The sequence below is a fragment of the Bos indicus genome, chromosome 18 (genome assembly GCF_029378745.1).
Source record: "Bos indicus isolate NIAB-ARS_2022 breed Sahiwal x Tharparkar chromosome 18, NIAB-ARS_B.indTharparkar_mat_pri_1.0, whole genome shotgun sequence".
Lineage (NCBI taxonomy): Eukaryota > Metazoa > Chordata > Mammalia > Artiodactyla > Bovidae > Bos > Bos indicus.
The window spans coordinates 53,266,990-53,292,392 of record NC_091777.1 but is presented as its reverse complement, the minus strand read 5'-3'; the positions used below and the strand labels follow the sequence as shown (position 1 = coordinate 53,292,392).

The 25,403-nt window shown below is 56.5% G+C and overlaps 1 protein-coding gene across 4 annotated transcripts; it reads right to left on the bottom strand.

Moving 5' to 3' along the window:
* Positions 1–257: 257 nt before the first annotated feature.
* Positions 258–25,293, bottom strand: CLASRP (CLK4 associating serine/arginine rich protein). Of its 4 annotated transcripts, none has more exons than XM_070771240.1 (21): positions 25,226–25,293; positions 24,100–24,227; positions 16,981–17,078; positions 16,351–16,452; positions 16,109–16,188; positions 13,860–13,944; positions 12,683–12,831; positions 11,783–11,879; positions 10,710–10,788; positions 10,552–10,625; positions 9,701–9,742; positions 6,349–6,564; positions 5,948–6,235; positions 4,399–4,656; positions 4,062–4,101; positions 3,703–3,763; positions 3,455–3,513; positions 3,334–3,380; positions 1,705–1,787; positions 662–686; positions 258–395 (listed from the first exon to the last, which is right to left on the bottom strand). In XM_070771240.1, exons 2-21 carry the CDS (start codon positions 24,196–24,198, stop codon positions 353–355), a joined length of 2,025 nt encoding a protein of 674 aa, XP_070627341.1. In that variant the 5' UTR covers positions 24,199–24,227; positions 25,226–25,293; the 3' UTR covers positions 258–352. The 4 variants fall into 4 exon arrangements, 3 of the variants coding, with proteins under 3 accessions (XP_070627341.1, XP_070627339.1, XP_070627342.1); XM_070771238.1 differs by having other exon boundaries at positions 25,010–25,275; XM_070771241.1 differs by lacking the exon at positions 25,226–25,293 and adding an exon at positions 18,109–18,227 and having other exon boundaries at positions 24,100–24,228.
* Between the last annotated feature and the right edge of the window lie 110 nt (positions 25,294–25,403).

The window sequence follows — 25,403 nt, the reverse complement described above, 5'->3', positions numbered from 1 at the left end:
CCTGGCCCATCCTCCACAGGCGGGGTGCTCAGCCCTTTTCCCACCACATGGCACCCGGGCCCTGAGTGTGGCAGGAGCAGCAGTTCTGATTACCAAGGAGCCATGCTCCAGTCCCCAGATGTGGGCGGGACTCCCTACCAGGTCACACTGGCGCCTGTTCCCTGAAGCCACCAAGCACCTTCCCCAGCCGGCCTCGGGCACTGGGGTTTGGGGGCCCTGCACTGACCACACAGACGAAACAGACCAAGGGAAGGGAATTAAATAACGTGTGACTTTATTAGAGATAAAACCAGCAGCATCACAGCTTGAGCCCTTGTCCCCCCACCTCATCTCTGCCCGCCCACACTTCTTCCTAATGTCGGTAGTGGGGGCTTCGGGATCTGGACCTTGACCGTCTGGAGAGAGAGCGGGGAGAGAGGCCCTGTGAGGGTTTGGGCAGGAAGTAGGGAGCCCAGCCGTGTGGGCAGGTGCACACACACCCACCCACATGGGACCACTGGGGCTTCAGCGACGCAGAGGTTGGCTGCGTGCAGCATGAGGCCAGGCCCTGGGCAGCTCCTACGACTGGAGGGGGGCCAGGGCGAGGATGGGGGAACCAGGGCTGGGGCCTCCCACGAGAGGACAACAGTGACTGCCTGGGGAACAGGGCCTGCCTGCTTACCTTCGAGAAGAGCTGTATTCTCGACCTGGAAAGAAGGGGGACAGGAGTGCAGGTGAGAAGAGCAGGATATTGCCTGCCCCTCGGCCCACACCCAGGCGCTACGAAGCTCTTCCACTCCTGCGGTTCCCTTGGGACTGAGGTGCTGTGTGTCGTGTGTACAGCTTAAACGTTTTAGTTTATTGAAGGCTGATGTGGAAGGTGTACCGTGGTTTTCTGTAACTCAGTTTTGACATGTCTTCTCTTTTTAATGTCCCAGAGCCTCCAGCCCAGCTCTCCTGACCCAGCGCCAGAGAGGCACTCGCTGTAGAGGGGGGAGGGCGACCAGGGGCACACTCACTGTAGAAGGGGGAGGGCGACCAGGGGCACACTCACTGTAGAGGGGGGAGGGCGACCAGGGGCACACTCACTGTAGAGGGGGGAGGGCGACCAGGGGCACACTCACTGTAGAGGGGGGAGGGCGACCAGGGGCACACTCACTGTAGAGGGGGGAGGGCGACCAGGGGCACACTCACTGTAGAGGGGGGAGGGCGACCAGGGGCACACTCACTGTAGGGGGGGAGGGTGACCAGGGGCACACTCACTGTAGAGGGGGAGGACCACCACGGCACACTCACTGTAGAGGGGGAGGGTGACCAGGGGCACACTCACTATAGAGGGTGAGGGCCACCAGGGCACACTCACTGAGGGGGGGAGGGTGACCAGGGGCACACTCACTGTAGAGGGGGAGGGTGACCAGAGCACGCTCAATGTAGGGGGTGAGGGCCACCAGGGCACAGTGAGGGAGGGTGACCAGGGGCACACTCACTGTAGTGGGGGAGGGTGACCGGGGGCACACTCACTGTAGCGGGGGAGGGTGACCGGGGGCACACTCACTGTAGCGGGGGAGGGTGACCGGGGGCACACTCACTGTAGCGGGGGAGGGTGACCGGGGGCACACTCACTGTAGCGGGGGAGGGTGACCGGGGGCACACCCACTGTAGAGGGGGAGGGTGACCGGGGGCACACTCACTGTAGTGGGGGAGGGTGACTGGGGGCACACTCACTGTAGCGGGGGGAGGGCGAGCGGCTCTGCCGGCTGTACTGGCGTTCCCATTCCTCTCTCTCCTTCTCTCGGCGCTCCCGTTCCCTGCAGGGAGAGGCAAAGCAGGGTAAGAGGTGAGAATACTGAACTCGAGGGCCAGCTGGGTTGCCTGCCAGGTCGAGTGGAAAAGTGAGCCAAGGGGCAGGTCCTGCTCCTCTGTCCATCTGGAAACGAGTGCACTGAGCTCAGAGAGGGACACCGGCCGGCAGCTGAATCCCAGTCTACCACCCGACGAAAGGTTTGCTGAGGCCTGGATAGTTTGATCATTTCCTGTCATGCTCCAGGCGCAGTCTCTGAACAAAGGGACTTACATGCTAAGTGCTTATCTGGCCTTTGTCAGAATGACCGGGATTTGCTTTGCTATTCCAAGGGCTGCATTTATTGAGCGCCACCCCAAGGGCTGCATTTACTGAGTGCTGTAGTGCCTGGCCCTGATCACACTAAATCCTGCCCACAAGCCTATGAGATGGGATAATTAGTTCATCCCCATTTAACAGATGGGCACACTGAGGCTCAGACAGGAGAAAGGCCCACAGCTAGGGGGTAGCAGAGGTGAGGTAGGATCAGAAGCCGGGCCTGACTGACTAGAATGCCAAGTCCCTATGCACTGTGCTCCCCACTTCCTGATGCGCCCGTGTGATGGGTGTGTAATAAACCACCAACCAGTAACAGTAGCTCCAGCCATCAAGCCTCCCCACGTGCCAGGCACCACACGTCAGGAGCCTTACAGCGGGATTCCACAGAGACGACTGCCTTATTACATCTACCTCACATGACGAATCCTGGCTCACAGAGGTTAAGATACTTGTCCAAGGACCCACAGCAAATACAGGGTAGAAAGAAAAGTAACAGGTGACACAGCTCTCAATTGACTGACTCCCTTCCTTGCCAAGACCAAGCACTACAGCCTCCAGTTCTGCTCATGGGCCCCACACAGGCTGAAGCTCTAAGGGCACTAATTCCTCAGTTACCCTGTGCAGTTGGCACCAAGGACTGTTCACAGTCTGGACAAGCACCCACCCCAGGGCCAGAGAGTCAGAGAGAAGCGGAGCTTAGATTGAACCCCAAGTCTGTTTGAACCAGGCTCTGGGCCACTCAGCTCTGCAAAAGAGTCAGGCGAGGAGAGGAGCAAAAAGGAGGGGGAGCAAAGCCCTGGCTCCCAGCGCGGGGCTGGCCTGCGTCCAGCCCTCAGCATTTATGAGCACCAGGGTTCTGGGGGCAGAGCATACAGCAGGAGCCTGGCAGCCAGACCTGACTTCTCAGTGAGGATGCCAGCAAGAGAGAGTGAAGGACACAGACAGGACGCTAGGATGCCGGGGGAGACGAGCGCCATGAAGGAGGGGTGCTAGAGGACGGTGCTTTTGGGGGTGCCGCTCCACACAGGACAGTAAGGAAGGACCTGAGAGCAGCCTTGGGAACAGTGGGTGGGTATCTGGGAGAGAGAAGGAAAGGCGACCCCAGCTGGAGACTGGCTGAGCTGCAAGGCAGGAAGGACACGAAGATTCGGAGAAGTGGGCCTGGTCAGAGCTCTGGGTCGGGCTGGTGGTGGGGAACACAGGACCACCCGGAGGCAGGCTGGGGGCAGTCTTACTTCATGCGGATCTTGCGGGCCATGGCGCGCAGCTCGTCTTCCCGCTCCTGCGGCAGAGGCAGCGGTGAGGGTGGGGCCAGGCTTCACCCCTCGTGGGCCCCGCGCCCTCCCGACCCCGTACCTGGCGCTCATGCTCCTGCTGGATCATCTTCTCCTGCGCCGCCTTCTTATCTGCTTTGACTGTGGGGAGAGGGCACAGGGGCTGAGGAGGTGGAGGCTGAGCTCAGAGAGGCCCTGGACCTGGCGGCCACAGGGCGGGTGCACACCTGCTCCTCCCCAAGGGCCTCCTGTCTGGAGAGAGCAGGGCCTTCCCCAGCTGGACGTGGAAGAGGAGCAGGGAAGCCCTGGAGGGGCGGGGCCAGGACGTACATTGCCTGTTGAGTGCCTTCTGCATCCTCAGCTTAAGCTTCTCCTGCGGTGTCAGCTTGGGCTGGGGAAGGGGGAGAAGAGGCAGGAGAGCGGGTGGGTATCCCGGAGCTCCCACAACCCACCTCATCCAAAGCCTGGGACTGGCGGGGGCAGGAGCGGAGGACGGGCAGGCTGCGGAGACCAGCCACGAGGGTCTGGGAGCCCCAGTGGACAGCGGAAGGGGGGAGCGGGGCACGGATCTCAATCCCTGGGGCTGGATCTCCCGGCCCACCCGGGCCCCCCTGCAGGCCCACCGGGCCCTGCTCTCGGGCACTGCTGCTGGCGGGAATTAGACGGGCGAGTTCCAAATTCTTACTGACTTTGGCAGCTCCTGTCTCTTTACCAGCGGCAGGTTCGGTCCTGGGAGGAAGAAAAAGCAGCTGCCACCTCCAATCACATGTGGCCTCAGCACTGCCCTTGGACCAGACAGCAAAGGCCGTGTGCCCCAAACACCCCCAGGCAGAAACCACGTGCCTCCTGGATCCTGCAGGGCAGGGTCGTGTCCCCCCCTGACCCCTCACCCAAGGCAAGGCTGAGACTCCTCAGCACCCCCACCCCCACCAAGGGCAGAGCCCCCCAGGGCAGGACCAAATTCCTTCTGAAACAGAACAGTGGGGTGCGCCCCCACCTCCATCCGCCAGCCCTAGCCCCACTCACTTTTTCAGCTTCTCGCCCACAGCGGGGGACGCTGCCGGCCTGCTGAGCTTCTCCCTCGGCGGTGATGGCGAGTGACTCTGGCTGCGGCTGCGGCTACGGCTGCGGCTCAGGCTGCGGCTGCGGCTCAGGCTGGGGCTGCGGCTGCGAGTCAGGCTGCGACTTCGGGACGGGCTGAGGGACCAGCTGCTGCGGCTACTGCTATGGTGCCGGGGGCCCCGGCCGCCCCGCCGGTACCGGTCCCCGGAGCGGGAGCGGCTCCTGGGGGCGCCGAAGAGCAGGAGGGAGGCTGTGAGACTCCGGGGACCTCCTTGCATGCTGCCCCAACCCAGGCACTGAATCTACGCGCCTCCGCACGACCCTGCAATCTGTTTCTAAGTCCCTCCTGCTGCTTTCCTCAGACATCCTCCCTGGCCTCCCTGGTCTCTAAACAGAGACTGTCCTCTAGATACACTGGCCTAGAACAGCTCTTCACGTTTCACTAGACACCTGTGCGCCCACTTCCCTGCGAGACGATCTCTGGGAGGGCAGGACTTGCCTGGTGACCCCCCGTGGATGCTCACCTCCTCACATTGCCAGGCCTAGGGTCTCGCCACCAGTGGGGACGACCCCTCATCCCTCCCCACTCGCCTGTGGCACAGACCCACAGAATCCAGTCTGGGAATATGTAAGCCCCCTCCTCTCTCTGCTCAAGACTTGGGGGCTCCTCAGCAAGGGCCCCCTCCTCAGGGTGACCAGGCCCCCCTCTGACCCTGAGCCTGTCTCCTGCCATTGCCCTGGGTACAGGCTCCAGGCAATGATCTGGACGCCAAACCAACACCACACACTGACTCTGGTGGGACTGTCCCGGGTTTTGTCAGCAATATCGAGAAAACAAGAGCTGTCCTTTAAACATCCAACTCAGTTTCTCTGGAAAAATCAGAAAACTGGGCACGCCACACCCGCCACTGAGTGGCCTACAAGCCCAGCAGAGGGGAAGTGTGCCCCAGGTCACCAGGCCCACGGGGCGCCTCGATTTTACCTGCCAGACCTCGTGGGCAGCTGACACTGAGATCCCCACAACAATAACACAGGTAATAACGCTGACGACAACAAGAGCACTCATCAAGTGCCAGGCTCTGGACCAAGCACTGAAGTAGACTTTGTCACAACTGCACTCAGTGGAGGAGACATTATGATTCTATTTCTTCTACAGATGAAGAGGCCCCAACAGCCCAGCAGCAGGGCCAGACTCCTCATCCGACCGGCTGCTCTGCAAGTCCCGCTCTCACCCAGCAAGTCGTGCTGGCCCTCCACGGGCAGCCCTGACCCCCCCGGAAAGGGCAGGAGGGATGCTCCTGTCTCCCAGGACGGTATTCCTGCCCCACCTGCAGCGCTTACATCACACCCCGCCCTCCCCTCGGGGCACCCTGGTCCTACGAGGCACCTGCAACAAGCACAGTCCAGTCTCCCACCCACTGGCTCCCCACATCTGGGATGACCACCATCCCCCAACTCCACGGCTCCCTTGCAGAGCCTGGTCTCACCCAGATGGGCTCCCCGCCCCACGCACCTGCTTCTGCGCCGGGGTCCATAACCGCCGCGCCGGGCCGGCGAGCGGGAGTAGCGGTGTCCGTCTCGTGAGCCTCCACCTGAGTGCCGCCGGCCACGGCTGCGTGAGCGAGAATAGCGCCGGGAGCGGGACCGGGAACGCGACCAGGAGCGGGACCTGGAGCGGGCGTGGCGGCCAGAGCGGTAGTAGCCCCCGCCTCGGCGGGAGCGGGAGCTGGAGCTGGAGCGGGAGCGGGAGCTGGAAGTCCTCGAGGCGGAGGAGGAGGAGGAGGAGGTGGAGGAGCGGCGGCTGCAGGCGGGCACGGGGGGCGGTCAGCGCCAGCCCGGGCCGCGGCCCCCTGCTGCCCCGAGTCCCCCCCCACGGTGCCTGGGTGTAGGGCGGGCAGCGTGAGCGTTACAGACCGGGCACTGGCATTACGTCCCGGTGCGGGGCCGCCAGGCTGGGGAGGTGCTGGGGGCTTCCCTGTGGCAGCCCCTGATGCAGCTGCTGCAGCTGCGGCTGCGGCCGCCTCCTCATCGCTGCCCCCAAAACTGGTGATGAACGTGATCTTCTCCTCCCGGCCGGGGGTCGGGGAGCGGGAACGGGAGCGGGATTCAGAGCTGGACTCCGAGGGCGACCTGAAGAGCAGGGAGAAGGGGCTCACACCGGGCTCCTCAAGCCTGTTCACCCTCCACAGAGCAAGAGGTCGAACAAAGAGGTCCACCCTCCACACAGCAAGAGGTCGCAGAAGAGCAGGGTCCCGAGCAACAACAGACACCAGGTGCAACAGAGCCAGCAGGCAGAAAGACAGCAGGCCTGCAAGCATCTGATTCATGACCACGAGGCCTTCTCAATACAACCAGGAAAAGCAGTGACAGAAAACTATTATTAAGAACAGATGCACAGATCTGTACTGTAACAGCAACAGGTTTCCTCCACACAGATGTCAGCTCAGTTCAGTCACTCAGTTGTGTCCAACTCTTTGCGACCCCATGGACTGCAGCACGCCAGCCCTCCCTGTCCATCACCAACTCACAGTTTACTCAAACTCATGTCCACTGAGTCAGTGATGCCATCCAACCATCTCATCCTCTGCCATCCCCTTCTCCTCCCACCCTCAATCTTTCCCAGCATCAGGGTCTTTTCAAATGAGTCAGCTTTTCACATCAGGTGGCCACAGTATTGGAGTTTCAGCTTCAGCATCAGTTCTTCCAATGAATATTCAGGACTGATTTCCTTTAGGATGGACTGACTGGATTTCTGTGCTGTCCAAGGGACTCAAGAGTTTTCTACACCACCACAGTTTCAAAGCCATCAATTCTTCGGTGCTCAGCTTTCTTTATAGTCCGACTCTCACATCCATACATGACTACTGGAAAACCATAACTTTGACTAGATACACCTTTGTTGGCAAAGTAGTGTCTCTACTTTTTAATATGCTGTCTAGGTTTGTCATAAGTTTTCTTCCAAAGAGCAAGCATCTTTTAATTTCATGGATGCACTCACCTTCTGCAATGATTTTGGAGCCCCCCAAAATAAAGTCTCTCACTGTTTCCACTGTTTCCCCATCTATTTACCATGAAGTGATGGGACCAGATGTCATGATCTTAGTTTTCCGAATGTTGAGTTTTAAGCCAACTTTCTCACTCTCCTCTTTTGCCTTCATCAAGAGGCTCTTTAGTTCTTCTTCACTTTCTGCTGTAAATGTGATGTCATCTGCATATCTGAAGTTATTGATATTTCTCCCAGCAATCTTGATTCCAGTTTGTACTTCATCCAGCCCAGCTTTTTTCATGATACACTCTGTATATAAGTTAAATAGGCAGGATGACAATATACAGCTTTGATGTACTCCTTTCCCTATTTGGAACCAGTCTGTTGTTCCATGTCCAGTTCTAACCACTGCTTCCTGACCGGCATACAGATTTCTCAAGAGACAGGTCAGGTGGTCTGGTATTTCCATCTCTTTAAGAATTTTTCACAGTTTGTTGCGATCCATACAGTCAAAGGCTTTGGCACAGTCAATAAACCAGAAATAGATATTTTTCTGAAACTCTCTTGCTTTTTTAATGATCCAGTGGGTGTTGGGAATTTGATCTCTGGTTCCTCTGCCTTTTCTAAATCCTAAATATCTGGAAGTTCACAGTTCATGTACTGTTGAAGCCTGGCTTGGAGAATTTTGAGCATTACTTTACTAGCATGTGAGATGAGTGCAACTGTGTGGTAGTTTGAGCATTCTTTGGCATTGCCTTTCTTTGGGATTGGAATGAAAACTGACCTCTTCCAGTCCTGTGACCACTGATGAGTTTTCCAAATTTGCTGGCATATTGAGTGCAGCACTTTCACAGCATCATTTTTCAGGATTTGAAATAGCTCAACTGGAATTCCATTATCTCCACTAGCTTTGTTCATAGTCATGCTTCCTAAGGCCCACTTGATTTTGCACTCTAGGATGTCTGGCTCTAGGTGAGTGATCACACCATCGTGATTATCCAGGTCGTGAAGATCTTTTTTGTACAGTTCGTTTATGTATTCCTGCCACCTCTTCTGAATATCTTCTGCTTCTGTTAGGTCCATTTCTGTCCTTTATGGAGCCCACCTTTGCATGACATGATCCCTTGGTATCTCTAATTTTCTTGAAGAGATCTCTAGTCTTTCCCATTCTATTGTTTTCCTCTATTTCTTTGTATTGATCACTGAGGAAGGCTTGCTTATCTCTTCTTGCTATTCTTTGGAACTCTGCATTCAAATGGGAATATCTTTGCTTTTCTGCTTTGCCTTTTGCTTCTTTTCTTTTCACAGCTATTTGTAAGGCCTCCTCAGACAACCATTTTGCCTTTTTGCATTTCTTTTTTTGGGGGGATGATCTTGATCCCTGCCTCCTGTACAATGTCACGAACCTTCGTTTGTAGTTCTTCAGGCACTCTATCTATCAGATCTAATCCCTTGAATCTATTTCTCACTTTCACTATATCATCATTAGGTCATACCTGAATGGTCTAGTGGTTTTCCCTACTTTCTTCAATTTAAGTCTGAATTTGGCAATAAGGAGTTCATGATCTGAGCTACAGTCAGCTCCCGGTCTTGTTTTTGCTGATTGTATAGAGCTTCTCCATCTCTGGCTGTAAAAAATATAATCAATCTGATTCTGATATTGACCATCTGGTGATGTCCATGTGTAGAGTCTTCTCTTGTGCTGCTGGAAGAGGGTGTTTGCTATAAGCAGTGCATTCTCTTGGCAAAAGATGTCAAGTCAGGTGTAAAGCAAGTTTGAAAGCATTAAGTGTGAAATAATCTCAATTTTGTTAAAGAAAGTATGTAATCTCCCTCACGGCACCCACAGTTGAGCACCTACCTGAGCCAGACCTTTTCTCAAAAGGTGTACCTGCCTTATCTCATCTGTCCTCCCAGGAGCCCCAAGGGTCCCTCTCACCCCATCCAACAAAGGGAACGGGTCAGACTGAGACCTGTCCACCCTCAAGGCCTCTGACCAACCACTCCCACAACAGGAGACACATGTTGTGTGCGACCAGGCATTTCTGTACCTGTTATTTCTCACTGGTTATTTCTGGCAGTTCAGATTAAAGACACCTGACATCTAAGTCCCGCCTTTCTGCCATGTTTGGTCACTTTTAACACAAAACTCCGTTATGTTTAAATCAGAAAAAAGCAGAGCACATCCCCCAGTCTGTGATCTCAGGAGGGCAGCCTACAGCACACAGGCCCCACCCAACCCGCCCTCCATCAGGAGGGTGCTGGGCCCTGGGAACTCACCGCTTATAGGGGTCATAGGTGGGGCTGTCTCGGCGGGCGTAGCTGTAGAGAGAACCAGATGGGACGGGGGTGGGGGGGGGGGGGGAGGTCAGTACGCATGGAATTAAGGTCAACCCCTGACCTGTGTGCCCCAGGCCACGCCCTGGACAGTGACGAGGAGGCTGCCGGCCAGGTTACGGGCCCTGCCTTCATCCCTCCTGTCCCCTCACACCTGCCAAGAGCCTGAACCACAGCCCTGCACTTCTTCGGTACGATGGCAAGAATCACCACAGCTCATGACAACATTTTCCAGACCATGCATCCAACCCTGAGCCCACTGCAGGTCCCTTAAGCCTCACAGCAACCCTGCGACTCCCCTTGAACAGAGGAGATGTGGCAAAAGCATGGGTTTGCCCGGACCCCAGACTGGGCTCTCTGCACACCAGCTGCCTCATCCAAACCTGCCCGAGACCTCACTGTGGGCACTGGTGTAGCCCCCGTCCTGGAAGGTGACGGTGCCCCTTTCCCAAAGAGAAAACTGCAGCTCGAGAAGATGAAGTCACCTACCCAAACTCTAACAGGGAGGAGGCGGCCCACAACAGAAGCAATGGTGCCCCCTTGATTCTGCTCACAGCCAGGGAATGTGACATGGGTTCCAAATCCAGCAGGGAGAGGGGGATGGCTGGCAGGACGGGTATCCACACGTCCCTCGTGGCCACACCTATCCCAGACCTTCCCTGTTCGCTCTATTAGGACAATTCTGCCTGCAGGCCACAAGCTTGCCCCCCAGACTTTCCTGAGCCTTGGCTCCTCCCGCAGTCCTGAAAGACTGATGCTGGCAGGGCGGGGGCACAGGGCAGAACCCCACCTACCTGGGGGGGCTGATCTTGCGGCCCCTCAGCCGCTTCTCCCGGAACTCCCTCCTCTGGCGCCGGGAGCGACGGCCCTGGAGCAGGGTAGGGATGAGGCTGGTGAGGCTGTGCCTTCCACGAAGCACACACCTGCCCTGCCACTAGGGCCCAGCCCTCACCGAGTACATGGCCTTCTCCTCCTCAAGGGCCTTGGCGTGTTTGATGGCCTCCGCCTCCTCCTTGTCTTTCCGGAGCATCCTGCGGAGGGGGAGGAGGGCCACCAGGAGGAACGAGGTCAGATTACAGGCAGAGTCACTGCAGGAGGCGAAGGACCCCAAGCCATCCTGGTGGGTCTCACATCCATTCAGTACTATTACTGAGCACTGATTGCACGCCAGGTGCTATCTCAGGCATCAGGGATTACTGAAAATAAAACTCCCCACTCTCATGGACTAACGTTCTGGGGAGAACACAGACAATGACCAAAGTCACGTAACACATGACTTGTTAAATGGTGAAAAACTTGATGTGAAAGGAAATCACAGAAGGGGGACAGAAGTCCAGGGGCCTGGTAGAGGCTGCAGTTTTTAACAGGGAGGCCAGGGAAGCCCCTCAGAGAGTGACAGCTGACGAGAGCCCTGGGGAGTGAGCTGTGCAGGTGCAGGCAGAGCTCACAGCACCTGAGTGGCCCTGGGTCAGGTGGGGCCTCAGGCATTTGAGGGGGAAAGAGGCCATGGAGGCCGGGCAGGGGTGGAGTGTGTGGGGAAAGGACCAGAGAGGTGAGACTCTGGCCGTGGTGAGGACGCTGGGTGCTCCTGAGTGAGGATGCTCAGACGCTCAGGCTGTGTTCAGACGTGGGAGTACTCAGGACTCAGTAACCTGTTAGCTGGGACCAGTCTCTGTGACCCACCCAGGTGAGGCACAGGGCAGAGGCCCAACCAGCAACTGCCAGTGAATGCAGGGAGAGGAGCCACTCCACTAGAGGGCGCTGTCCAACAGGCCCAGAAACCCCTGAAGCTCCCAGGGCTCAGAAGGCCTCAGGTCACACAGCCGGGGGCGGCCTCTGTCTCAACACCGCTGAAGCTGACCCCAAGGACCACCCCATACAACCTCCACCCCTCCTCCACGAGCTCAGGAGCTGTGCGTGTAATGTCCCTGGTGCGGAGTCAGGGACACCAGCGCTCGTAAGAGGGGTAACAGCAGAGATGCCAGGTCCACAGGGTGGGGAGCGGTGTCCGCCCACAGGCCTCACCTGACGAAGTCGCCATCGGCCATGCCATAGGTCGTGGCCTGTTTGTTGAGATCTGCCACCTGTTCCTGGTTCAGTTCGTCCACATCCACCTCCACGTCTGCACCAAGAGAAAGGCTGTCAGGGGCCAAAGCCGAGCAAGAGGAAGGGAAGGGGCAGCGCCCCAGGACATGGGGGCGGGGGTGCCCACCAGACCTCAGGCCTCTGTGGGTGGGTGGGGGTGTGGACACAAGTCAGCACGTCCTGGTGTCCCCAGGCTGGCACAGGACTCGGCCAGGAGCAAGCACCATAAACAGCGGGCGAGGGTGGGGGAGATGTGATGGGGAGCGAGTGATGTACACAGGAACGTGAACAAGGGCAGCTGAAGATCTAGGTGGGTGGAGGCAGGGGTGCAGGTCTCAGGTATTCGGGAGTGGGATGCTTGATGGCTGCGTGGCAAGTGTGCTTTACACACTTCTGAACAAACAGGGGACGGGCTGAGAGTGAGCTGGATGAGGCGAGGGGAGAAACGGGTGGCTGGTCTGATCAGTGGGCATTTAGCTGGCAGTGGGCAGTGGGGTGGGGGCTGAGGCCAGCTCTGTAACTGGAGAAACACGTGTTTTCAAGAAGAGAGAGAAAGAGAAGGGCGGGGAGAGACCAAGAGGCTGAAGTCAGAAGAGGAGAACAGAGCCAGAACCCAGGTGGGGACAGTGTCAGAGGAGCAGAGTCCTAGAAAGTAGGAAGGAGAGAGAAACAGCGAGGGAGGCTGGAGCAGCAGGACACAAGTGAGACGGAAGGACAGAGGGAGGTGGGGGTCAGGAGAGGCGGGCTCGTAAGCACGGGACGCCCCGCACAGGGGGAGGGGCGAGACACGAAAACGCTGCCCAGGGACTGTGGATGGGGAGGGCAGAGAGGGGACCCCACCGATGTCGGGGATGACCTCATCTTCATCCGAGTTGCTCTCCTCCTCAGCCGGGGACTCCTCCTCCTCCGGCTTCTCTGTCACCTTCTCCACCTCGGCCACCGTGCTGTCCTCATAGGTGTAGCCGATGGATGCCTTCTTCTCTGCCAGCCTGGCACGGGGGAGCCGAGAGTCAGGGCCGCGCTGGGAGGAGAGGCGGGCCCCAGGCCAGATGCAACCCAGCCAAGCCTCCAGGGCCCACATACCGCTGCCCGCACGCCGCCCTCCTGAGAGCCAAGGCAGCCTGGTGCCCTCGAACAGTCCCTGGGCCTAGAACGCTCTGCGCCCACCTGCCACCAGCCCTTCCCTCTTCCTACAGCTCTAGCGCACCACCCTCCAGAAGTCCCCGTCTGGGGGTGGCGGCCGTCCTCAGCTCCTGGCCCCACTCACACTGGCTCTCTCCACCGCCACCCCCGACTACGTGTCCTGCAATGGCCGGCCCGAGTTCTCTTGGGTAACAACGCAGCCCACCTTGGTCCAGGATGGAGCAAGGGCCTAGGGCATGTGTGCTGCTGAACTCAGCTGACACGCCCTGACGCCATCCCTATGCCAGCCTTGTCCAAAACAGGTGGCCATGAATAAGGGTCGGTCACTGAGACGCTCAGTCACCTCCGTGAGGACCGCGGTGGGGACGGCTTGGGAGCAGGGGGTAAGGAGGCGGCTCCGGGACTGCAAAGCAGTGGAGGGGCCAGCCAGGCTGGCAGAGGGATGAGCCATTCCTCAGGGCACACAGCCCGGAAAAGCCCTCTGCAGAGTGACATCAGCTGCTGTGGGCCACACGCTTATTGCCTGGCAGGGTACAAGTACTTCCCCAGCTCCATCTCCTGCAGTCCTGGGGCATCCAAGCAGGGGGCACCAAGGCTCAGAGGGCAGGACTCAAACCCAGGCCCTGGCCCAGTCCAGCTCCTGCCCATCTAACTGCACCTCCTCCCAACCCAAGGGTGGAAAACGCCATGGAGAGCTTTGTCAGCAAACCCGTCCCCTCCGGCGCTGCCTGCTCCTTGCAACGCTGATGAAGCGAGTACCTACTAGGCGCCAGCCACCAGGCCCGGCTCTAGGGGACACCAGGTGGACAGAGCCCTGTGGGGCGCACAGTCCTCCTGCCTCCCACAGCCCCCGCTGCCCCGGACCCCGACTCACTTCTTCTTCTCATCCTCACTGGGTCTCTGGAGGCCTCCATACAGCTCGTCGATGTAGATCTGGTACAGGCACTGCTCCTCGGAGACTGGGGTGGGGTAAGAGGCACGTGAATCAGAGGGGGCTCGGGACACTGGGAATTCAGGGGGGACTCAAGAATGCAGTGGGGCTTGGGCAGGTGTGAACCCAGCACGGCTGGCGGCAGGCTCATGGATTCCCAGATAATCACAGAATGCATGGTGATGACACAGCAGCTGCAGGAGGGCCCTGGCTGCACCGCTGACTTGCCATGCAACCCTGGGCAAGGACTCAGGCACTCTGTGCCTTGGTTTCCTTCCCTGTAAAATGGGAGGACCACTGGCAGAAGGAGAGCCTGGGCACTGCTACTGTTATCACCGTCACACAGACCTTTGACTGGACCCTTCAGAATGACAAACCTATCCCGAGAGCTGGACGTCAGTCACCTGGACCCCACGGCACTGCCACTCTGGGCCTCTGGGCCCCAGTTTAAATTAAGCTAATTCGGGCTCTCTCTCAGCTATAACACACAACTTGAAGAGCTCAGCAATGTACCGGAGCCCCCTGGTCCGTGTGCAGTAAGACATATGCCCAGCTCCAGTGGGACCCTGGACATGTCCCCTTCCCTCAGAGGGCCTCAGCTTTTCTATCTGTAAAGCGAGGTTCGGGGTCTGGGCGAGCCCCAAGGTGACACAGCACGGCCATCGCCGTAGGCTCCCCCATTCTGCTGGTGGTCTACGCAGCCCCAGGGGAGGGCCCTGGGGCTCTATGCGGGCTTTAGGCTTAGGCAGTCCCATGAGCTGTCTCACGTGAGCTCCAGCCAAACTGGCCTTCCCTGTCCCCCAAGCCACCCTCCTCCCGTCCCCTCATGGCTGTCCTTATGGCCCGGACAGAGTCAGGAGCACCGCCCCCCCCTCACTGGGGAGCTCCTGCCCCACCCCACCCCACCCTCCACTGACCCAGCCTCAGTCAAGCACCTCCGAGAACAGTATACCATCTGTCGAAACAGTGCCTCAGCTTGTAATGAACACCCGCTTTCGTGATTATGTGGCTCCCACACTAGACCCCTCCTCCCAGAAGAATGCCTGACACACTACAGGTGCTCAGGAATTGTATGAATGAATGGATGGATGAAGAGATGGAATCAGGCAGAACTAAGGGAAACCCTGACTCCATCATCAAGCATCTATGTGGCCTTGGGGGAAGGCAAAAACTACCACCGCATCCATGACGCTACACTCCCCTGATGTGAAGGCTTCATTGATAGCCAGAATTTGAAAATCTCTGCTTTTAAAGATGCTAAACATCTATTTCAGAAACAAAGAAATATGGGGACAGTGAACCCACAGCGAGGGTGGACTATGCCAGGCTCCATGCAGGGGCCCTAAGCATCCCTCAAGCGAACCCTCACATCACCCTGAGAGACAGAAACCTCCACAATCACCCTTCTCCAGGAAACGAGACCAGCTAGGCTGAGGGACGAGTGTGTGGCCCTTAATCTCACAGGGAGATCTGGGAGAGAGGCTCTGAGTCCTTCTCAGAAGGTGAGCTACAGTTCAGAGCTGTGTGCAGGGCAGGGTGAGAACCCCAACTCCTTGGAGTGTCCCTCCCAACTCCTGGGCCTCAATGTCCTTAACTGTAAAATGGGGCATCACGCCTACCCTGCTGGGTGATCACACAGATGTACTGCAGTAACAGAGACAAAAAACTCTGTCAGGGTTGGAACCTCCACAAGTCCAGAGCAGGGAATAGCCTCTACACTTGTTTTCTCTTTTGTGAGGTGACAATTTGGGAAAAGAACCTTGAATGTGTATGAACACTTGGCAAGCTATCAAACTGCCTAAACAGTCATTTAAAACAAGCACAAATTTCCTCTTCTGAGCTAACACTCTGACCAGTGCAGGTGGGGAAAATACACGGAGCAAAAAAAATATGTTCTTCCTATTTCTCCTAGTTTTTTAGGAAAAAGATCACAGAATTAGAGAGCATGGGCTGTGGAAGTGGCCACCTGGTAGGACCATCTAGGTCAGCAGACATCTGCTGTACCAATTCCAGAGACAGAGGCCCCAGGAGAGAAAAGGGATGCGAATGGAGCGGGTCCATGACAGAGCTGGGACCACCCAAGGCCCTATAGTAGAGAGTACTGGGATAACTTTTCTTCCCAGTCTTGTTGCCGTCTTCCAGCCTACAGGGACCCCTCCCTCAACCCACTCCCCACACCCCAGGTCACTTACTGCCGGCAAAGTCGTTCTGCACCAGGCCTCGGTAGCGCTCGTAGTTACATTTCCGCTCGTCCGACTCCTGTTCTGGGGAGCTGTGGGGGAGGACAAGGTCTTGAGATCACAGGGAGCTCCCAACCCAAGCCGGCACGAAGGGGAAGGAGGGGGCGGCCTCCAGCGGGCGGGGGCTCCCCCACATGCACACCTCCTTCCCTCCCAGGAGGGACGGGCCAGCGACCCCAGGGGAGGCGGCTTACATGGTGGTGAGCAGCGGGGGCGTGTAGTCGGGGATGTGGTCCAGGTGAGCGCGGACATCAAAGCGGTCAATCATGTTGTTGGTGTCCCCCTGCCAGGGCATCCTGCAGTGGGAGGGGGGGAGCAAGGCACCTAGGGTCCCAGTGCCCTGGACACAGAGCACCTGCCCCCTGCCACCCTGTGCTTGGGAGCCTGGCCCTCAGCCCCTCTGATGCCCATGCCAGTCCCACTCTCAGCCCCCACCTGCTGTTCCTTATGCCACAATGCACCCTGAATCTACATTCAGGGCCCTGAGGAAATCGGGGCCCTAGTTTGCAGAACCAAGCAAGAGTGGGACCTTGAACAAGGTCCCATGGGCCACTTGCTAACACCCCAAAACATGCCCTCTGGCAACCAACTCTCTGCTTCACCTGGGCCTCTGGCCGTGGCCCTGCTCGTCCCCTCTAGGTGCTCCAACCACTACACCACTGGGTCTTCATCCCAAACCCTGCCATCTCGCCCTAACTAGTGACCTTCACCTCCCACTCAGGCCAAGCCTTTCCTGTCTGAGGCGCCACAGGTCTGTCCATATACCAGGTCCCTTTGGACCGCTAACCCCCAGCCACAGATGCCACCCTCAAGCCCAGTCTTACATGTTAACAGGGCTCTCCGCGGCCAGGGCGACTGCAGAATCCAGGTGCACCTTGCAAGCTCGACCGTGCACCTGCAGGAACTGGGCCGGGTCCTTCTTCTGCGGGGATGGACAAGATGGAGGCCACCACCCAACTGAGCCCCGAGCCCTGCCACTGCCCACACAACCAAGCTTAGCAGCAGCTTCACCTCTACGCCAAGCAGACCATACTTCTGAGGTAGAAGAACCTGCCGGGGCGCACAGGCAGCACTAACAGGGCCACCTAACCTCTTGGGGACAGGTTTCCTCTCAAGGTAGCCCCAGGAGGCTCTGAGCTCTGGCTCAGTCTTCTACAGAGCCAGTACCGAGACTGACCTCCCTAAAATATCAGTGCCCAACTCTTCACCCCACACCCACCCCAGGGCCACTCACTCAGAGCCAGGTGCAAGCACGTTGGCCAGGAGCAGCCTCGAAGACACCACGACTGCATAAACTCATGAAAAGACGATCAACGTCACTATTCGTCAGAGAAACAGCAATCAGAACCAGCCACCCCACACTGCCTAGGATGGCTAAAACTGAAAGGACGGGCAACAGCAAGAAACTGACAGGAGTACGGAGAAATCAGGCTCTTCAGAAAGTCAGACAAAGAACTGCCACGTGACCCAGCAACTCCACTCCACACCCGAAACAGCTAAGAACAGACACTGAAATACTTGTACACCAACAGTGGCACTGGGCACAACAGCCAAAGAGTGGAAACAAGTCAAATGTCTATCGATGCACGACAGAGAAACAAAACATGCATAGCCAGTTTAATATTATTCAGCAGTAAAAAGCAATGGAGTGCTGATCCATGCTAAAACCTGATGGGCCCTGCAAACGTTACACTAAGTGAAGGAGTCAGTCACAAAGGGCCACGTAGCCTACGGTTCCATTCATGTGAAATGTCCAGAACAGGTGAATCCATAGAGACAGAAAGTAGACAGCGGTTACCCAGGGTGTGGGGAGGGGGGAACTAACTGCTAAGGGGCATGGGGCTTCTTTTGGAGGTCACAAAGAGTTTCTAAAATTAGACTGTGGAGATGGTTGCACAATCCTGTGAATATCCTGAGGGCTTCCCGGATAGCTCAGCTGGTAAAGAATCCACCTGCAATACAGGAGACCCCGGTTCGATTCCTGGGTCGGGAAGATCCTCTGGAGAAGGGACAGGCTACTGACTCCAGTATTCTTGGGCCTCCCTGGTGGCTCAACTGGTAAAGAATCCGCCTGCAATGTGGGAGATCTGGGTTCAATACCTGGGTTGGGAAGATACTGAAAACCACTGAACTATACAATATGTGGATTTAAAAAATGTTCCTCCCCTTTTCTTCTTTTCTTCTTTTTTTGGCCATGCCTCAAGGCACAAAGGATCTTAGTTCCCTGAGCAGGGATAGAACCAGTGGGAGCGTGGAGTCTTAACCACTGGACCAAGAAAGGCCTGAGTATGTGAATTATATCTCAATAAAGCTATATTTTTTTAAAAAGGCACCAAGATGGAGGAGAATGGCCCCTGAGTCACCGTTTTCTCCAGAGTCCCTCCCACTACCTCACCGGATGCTGCTACCTTCCATTCGCGTCTCACCTCTGGCCTGAGCTCTCCTGTGGGGGTTACAACCCCAAGTGACCGTAACTGCAGCAGGAAAGCCTAAAATCTGGCGGCGGCAGCAGCAGCAGTAGCCGCCACCAGTGCCGGGCCCTGGCTGAGCTCCAGCCCCCTGCCACATCAGAGCCACGAGCCAGGGCGCTAGTGCTCCCCACTAACCCTCACCAAGCTCCCCTCCCCAGACTCCAACCACCCCCCATCCCGAGCCCCCTGCCCCGCCACCGTCCCTGACCCCTCAGCAGCCTCCTCTCCCCGGCTCAGCTCCTCGCTACCACCCTTGCCCTCTGCAGCTCCTTTTCCACAGAGCAGCCTGAGGCAGTGTTAAAACATATTAGGCCCTGGCCCCCTGTGCAGAGCCTGGCCCACTCCCGCCTGGCCCTCTCTGACTGCTCGCCATGGGCTCCCCAGCCCCGCCCTGCCCCGCCCCACACCGCCGGCCTCCACGCCACAGAACAGCCCTGCTCTTGCTGTCTGTCTCCTCACTTATTTCCGATCCCCTTCCAGCCACCTTCCTTGTCAAGTCTATCTAAACAGCTGCCCCAGCCCCTGACTTGACCCTAGCTCCTTACCCTACCCTACTCTCTTCAGAGCACCGCCCATCACCTGTCACCTGTCACCACTCCGCAACTAGAATGGAACTTCCAGGCGGGCAAGACCCATCTTGCATTCCGAGCGCCCAGGGCAGGGCCTGGGAACACTGACCAAAGCAAACAGAATGCGGCCTCACTCACAGATGAGGAGCCTGAGCCCAAGACTGAGAAAACCATCAGCCTCAAGCTCTCGAGAGCCTGCACTTCCTCATTCGGCCTCGAGCTCCCACCCCAGCCCCGTCAGCAGGAGTTGAGAAGGACACTCACCAATGACCACAGCTACCACCGGGCTGCTCCCTGTCCTGCGCGCGCTCGGCGAGCTGAGGGTGGCCTCCACCCGCATCCACAGGGTGGCGCTGCTGCGACCCAGCGCCTCTTCCCACACCTCATCTGCCTCCCTCAGGCCCTCATCTCAGGCCTCGTGACCGCCCCGGGGCAGGTCTAAGACCTGGGGTTCGGAGACCGCTCCAGGCCAAATGCTCGGCTCCCACACCCAAGACACACGTGGGACTGTTTGCAGGATGGACTTTGGCCTGTACCAAAAATTCACTGTACCAGCACCAGGGAAACAAAAAAGCACTGGGCGGGGAGTTAAGACTTTGGGTCCGTGGCCTGGCTCTGTTAACAGGGAGCTTCAGGAAAAGTCCCTGAACCACACACGCTAAAAGCCAGGTGCGTTACGTACACCTCAAACTTCTCAACCGTGGGAGAAAGGTGCTACTCCTACCCCACGTCCCAGATGAGGAAACTGGAGCTCAGAGTGGGGAGGCTCACTCGCTCCATATCACACCAGTCACAAACAGAACCAGGATCTGAACTCAAATAGGCCTGACTCCAAAATCCACTTTTTTTCTAAAATAATTATTTGGGTCATGGTAACAGGCATACAACGTAAAATCCACTAACCTAACCACTTTTAAATGCACAATACAGTAGCATTAACGATCTGCACCTCGCTGTGCACCGATCTCTAGACCTTCGTCTACAAAACCGAAACTCCACACCTGCTGAACTACTACTCCCCTCCCCTCTCCCAACTCCTGACAACCATCATTTTCTGTTTCGAAGGGCCTGACTGCTTCAAATACCTCATACACACGGAATCTCACAGGGTTTGTCTGTTTGTGACTGGCTTATTTCACTGGACAGAGTCCTCCAGGTGCCTCTTTGCTGTAGCCTGTGACAGAATCCCCTTTCTTTCTGTGACTCAGTAATATCCCACTGCATGCACAGACCACTTTTCTTTGCCCATTCATCAGCTGCTGGACATTTAAGTTGTTTCCACACCTTGGCTATGGTGAAACAAACTCCAAACAAACATGTACAAATCTGTCTTCAAGAGCCAAAATCTATTTTTAACCACTGGACCATTACATCTCCAGGATCGAAGAGGGTCAGACAAGTTCGTGGTCTTTCTCTCACTCATTCAACTGTGAAGCAGGCACCCACTCTGAGCGAGGTCTTGTGCTAGGGCCACAGCTGTGACTGAGACAGTCAGCCCTGTCCCCACAGTTCACAGTTCATTGTGGGGGACAGACCCGGGCCCCACAGTGACGACCAAGAGTGAGCAGTGCTGGGATGGGGAAGCCAGGGGTTGTATCGCTCAGCCCGCTGGGATCAGCCTGGGGCCTCCTGGAGAAGGAGATGCCAGAGCTGAGATCTGTTTTATTTTCCACTTACACATCAACATGGAATTCTGTTTCTTTACCCAAACCACTGATTAGAAGAAAGTCGACAGGGACAGAACAATGACAGAACCAGGGACAGGAAGGGAGTGAGAGCAGGCACCAAGGACACATCAGAAGAGAAATCAGCTGTCTGGACTGGACACACCGGCCCAGTCTGCCACAGCTGACCTCTGCTTCCTTAACACTGGCCTCAGCTGCCTCTCTCGGGCGGAGAATAAGATGAGAGACCCACATGACAGCCCCATCCTCTCCTCAAAGCCGCCACCATCCACAGCTCGGTGGCTCTGATCTGAATGCTGATCACGTTCATGTTCAGGGACAGCTGCTTGTACAGGCCTGCACCACAACACACCCCACAGACACTGTTCTGTTCTTGAAGCTCTTCCCTGTCACCCAGTGAGAGGGGCTGGTCGTCACCACTGTCCCAAGGGGGAAAACACGGCTCAGTGAGCTCTCTGGCTCACACGGATGAGAGCCTGGAGTCCCAGGCCTTCTGAGTGACCCCACTCCGGCCTTCTTTCCTCCACTCCATCCATCCACCTGGATGCGATTCCAGCTCTACTTGGTAATAATAACCTCAGCACCAAGAAGAGCTGGCATTTACTGAGCAAGTTAGCCTGGGCAGGTCGGCCCTCGGGAGCCTCTGTGCCCAATCTCACCCAACACTCCGATACCTTGGGAGGGAGGTGCCCTATCCCCACCATTTGTGACAGCCCATTAGTTGGCAACCAACATCCACTGCCCCTTCCTCCACAGTAATGAGACTCCTAACATAACTGGCACAAGGCCCCCAGCATACAGCGCATACCTCTCAGCCTTCCTGGCAGCTGTATGTGACCAAGGACTACTTTCTGGCCACGGGGATACGAGTGGATATATTATGTGCAAACATTTAGAAACTTTCTTAACAACTGACATGAACCCACTGGCCTCTTCTCCCTTCCTGCTGAATGGAATATAAAGACATGATGGCTAGAGCTTGAGCAGCCCTCTTAGACCTTAAGAAAACACTGGCAAGAGAAGCCACTCACGGCTGAATAACAGTTCCCGGAGCAGGACTGGCCACCTCTGGGCTTTTATGTAATAAGGAAATAAACATGTGTCTTCAGTGAAGATATGATGAAACAGAGACGCATGTCAAGCGCTCAGCACAGTACTTAACACACAAACACTCAACAGCATTAACTACTGTTATCAGCAAAGCTTTAACACAGGGGTCAACACCCCTCTCCCAGGCCTGCTGAAAGGACCAGAAACAATGCACTGAAGTAGCAGGCGCGGGGTCCGGCACGCCCGAACCCTTAATAAGCGGCAGTTACTCAGCCCTGAGCGCTGACAGCGTCCCCCGTCCGCTGCTAGGGCCTCAACTGTAACCAACATAGGCCCAGGCCCTGCCCTTGTGGTCCCGTCATAGTTATTGCAACGCCACTGGAGACGGGCTCTCAGAGATGACTCTCCTAGGATAATAGCAGCCTCTGTTTCATGGGTGATTGTGGGGACTCAAAGCAATCATACATCTAATGTTCTCCTAACAGAGCCTGGAGCCTGAGAAGGATCAATTAAGATGGCAACTGCTATTATTATTGTTTTATTCATCTAGTCTTTTAAACCACGTTGGGCTCAAGCATGGAAAGCAGTACCATGACCCAAATAAACCTAGTCCCCAGTCTCACAGAGCTAAAAATGTGTGTTAAATTCCACAAAGGGGAAAAACAAGAAGCTATGACAGCATTTATAGGGGACACTGATTGAGTACGAAGGATGAGGGAAGACTTCCCTGAGGACTGAGATCCGAGAGATGAGCAGGAGCTAACCCAGTAGAGGAAAAGCTCACACAAAGCCCCTATGGCTAAAGAGAACTATACAATTTTGGGAGGTAAACTGGTAGCTCTTTATACACCTTTTTTTGCTAGAAAAAGTAGCCCCAGATAGTAGGGAGGCCAGATGACACGAGCAAAGGAATAAGGCAGAAAGCAGAGTAACACGAGTCTGGAGGAGGTGGTAAAAGCCAGGCCATGGATGCTCTTAAAGGCTGTCATGAGGAGCCTGGCACTAAGGAGTCACAGAGAAGTTGAGTAAGAGAGGGACAGAGTCAGCTCTGTGCTTTAGAAAGACCTCTCTGGGGACTTCCTTAGTGGTCCAGCAATTAAAACTCCACACTCCCAATGCAGGGAGCCGAGGTTCAATCTCTGGTCAGAGAACTAGATCTCTCATGCCACAACTAAGACCCAGTGCACCCAAATAAATGTTTTTAAAAAAGTAACAATAATTCCATCCCTTATTTAAAAAAAAAAAAAGACGTCTCTGGCCTCTCTGAGGAGGGTGGATTAGAGGCGGCAGGACTGGAAGCCAGAACACCAGGGAGGAGCCTGCGGCAGTGATGCAGTAACAATGAAAACGTCTATATAAATACCATCTCACAGAAGATCAGAACCTAGTGTGCCAAAGCCATTTCAAGCTGGAGTCTCAAGAACAAGTGACAGTTAAAGAACTGAGAGGAGGCATTACAGGCTCAATACCCAGCGGCGGCAGAGATGCAAAAAAAGGCCAATGGAGCTACCTCAGAATGAAGCCCAGAGGCCAGACCACAAGGGCCTTTTAGGTCACAAGATGGAGTGTGCTCTTCTCTCCAAAAGCAACTGAAGCATCTAACAGGGGAGAAACGGCCAGAATTCACTAGGTGAATACTGACGGTACTCCTTCCGGGTGCCAAGTCAAACCTTAAGAAGGGCTGAGCTCCTCTGGGCACTGTGAACACTGAGGAATAATAACCAAGACCGACAGCATTCCGGAGGTGGCCAATCTTAAGTCTGGAGTGCTACAAAGCCTTCCCTCCTTCCTGACAACACCAGTTCTGTACTCTGAGTCCACACCAGACAGCACAGCGTGCAACAGTAAACAAAATACCTCGGTTCCGTCCCCGCCCCCAGTGATTATGCTCTAGAGGAGAGGAGGCGACCTACTCCAGTATTCTTGCCTGGAGAATCCCCATGGACAGAGGGGCCTGGTGGGCTACAGTCCACAAGGGTGGAAAAGAGTCAAATGGGACTGAGAGACTCAGCTCACCACAGCACAGCACATGATTACGCTCAAAAAAATGGACATTTTCTTGAGAAAACAGGTATCCCCTCTTAGCCTATTTCCAAGCCTGGTGGTACCAGGATAACCAGGGCTCCGCTCTCTCACAGAGCTCCCAGCCCAGATTAAAGGTCACTTACGATCTTTTCATAGTACTCCCTGCGCCGCTCTGCCCTCTTTTTGTAGTCGACCATCATGCCTCGAAGTTTCCGCTCATGTTTTCGAGCCTCGTGCCACATTGTGGTGAGGCCAAGGCTGGGGCCTCAACCTGAGGGATGAGGGGAGGGGTGTCAGATGGGCTTAAAAAAAAAAAAAATACGGGCAGAATCACCGACACCTAATAAGTTGACACAGTTAATCCTGAGCATCAGCTTCAGGGAGGGTAAGTGAGGCTGCAGAACTGTGCAGCAGGATACACTCGGGTGGACCCCGGGCAAGTCTGATCCAGTACCCTGGGTATTCTGAATCCCCCACCCCCACTCCCGTTGATTCTGGAGTGAGCAGCCCAGAGAAAGTTGTACCCTGTGCTGAAGGAGGAGGAATCAAGGATGAAAGGTTCAAGGATGGAAGGAGTGTTTGAAGTAAGGTCTGGAGGAAGAACATGAGCAGCTGGGGTTGGGAGCTCAAGGGAGAGGAAGGGCTGAAACGGCGCCCACCAGGTGGGCCGGCGGGGGGTGGGGGGGGTGGGTCTGGGTACCAGAGGTCTGGGGATGAAGGCAGGTGGACGAAGAGAAAGTTTTTATGGAAAAAGGGTAGTGGTGTGGAGGTGGGGGTCGAGGGCAGGTGAAGGGCGTGGATGGTGGTGGATGTCCTCCCGACACTTGCGGGAGGAGAGGGCAAGAGGCAGCGCCGGAGGAAAAGAAGCGCTGCCGAGGTCTAAAGCAGGAATCTAAATTGGGGGAGGGGGAAGGGTACAGAGGCTGAGGGAGGCGGAGCGAGATGACAGGAGGGGGTGGGCTGCGTTTGGGGGCAAGCCTGCAGGACCGGGCTCGAGCACCCGGTCTGGGCCTGAGGGATCCCTCTTAAGTTTTTCTGACAAGGGGGCGGGACCTGTGGCAAGCGGCAGGGTCCGACGCGGCGAGTTCTGGCCGACGGCGGAGGTAGGGCGCGGCCTGAGGCACGGCAGGCCGAAGGGGTGCGGGGCGGGCAGCCCTCGGGGCCCGGGCCGAGCGGAGTCTCACAGTAGACCGCGGAGAAGCCGAGGCAAGGGCGAAGCTGGGCTGACGTCCGCCCGAGGCCACCAGGTCACCCGCTGCCCGCACTCACCGGCTCGTCGCCGCCTCCCACCGCTTCGCTCGCGCGCGACCCGCGCCGGAAGCGGAAGTGGGAGGCTGAGGGACGGGGCGGGGAGCGGCAGAGGCACTTCCGCCTACTCTAGAGGCGGGAACTAGGTTGGACTAGAGAGTGAGCGGAAGGGCGGGGCTTGAGGAAACCCGAGGGGCGT

Coding starts and splice junctions, on each gene's coding strand:
- CLASRP (XM_070771240.1), bottom strand. CDS start 24,198: ATGTGGCACGAGGCTCGAAAACATGAGCGGAAACTTCGAGGCATGATG. Junction 10,626..10,709: donor AGGAGAAGGCCATGTACTCG/GTGAGGGCTGGG, acceptor ACCCTGCTCCAG/GGCCGTCGCTCCCGGCGCCA. Junction 4,657..5,947: donor GGACCCCGGCGCAGAAGCAG/GTGCGTGGGGCG, acceptor CGGCGCCCCCAG/GAGCCGCTCCCGCTCCGGGG.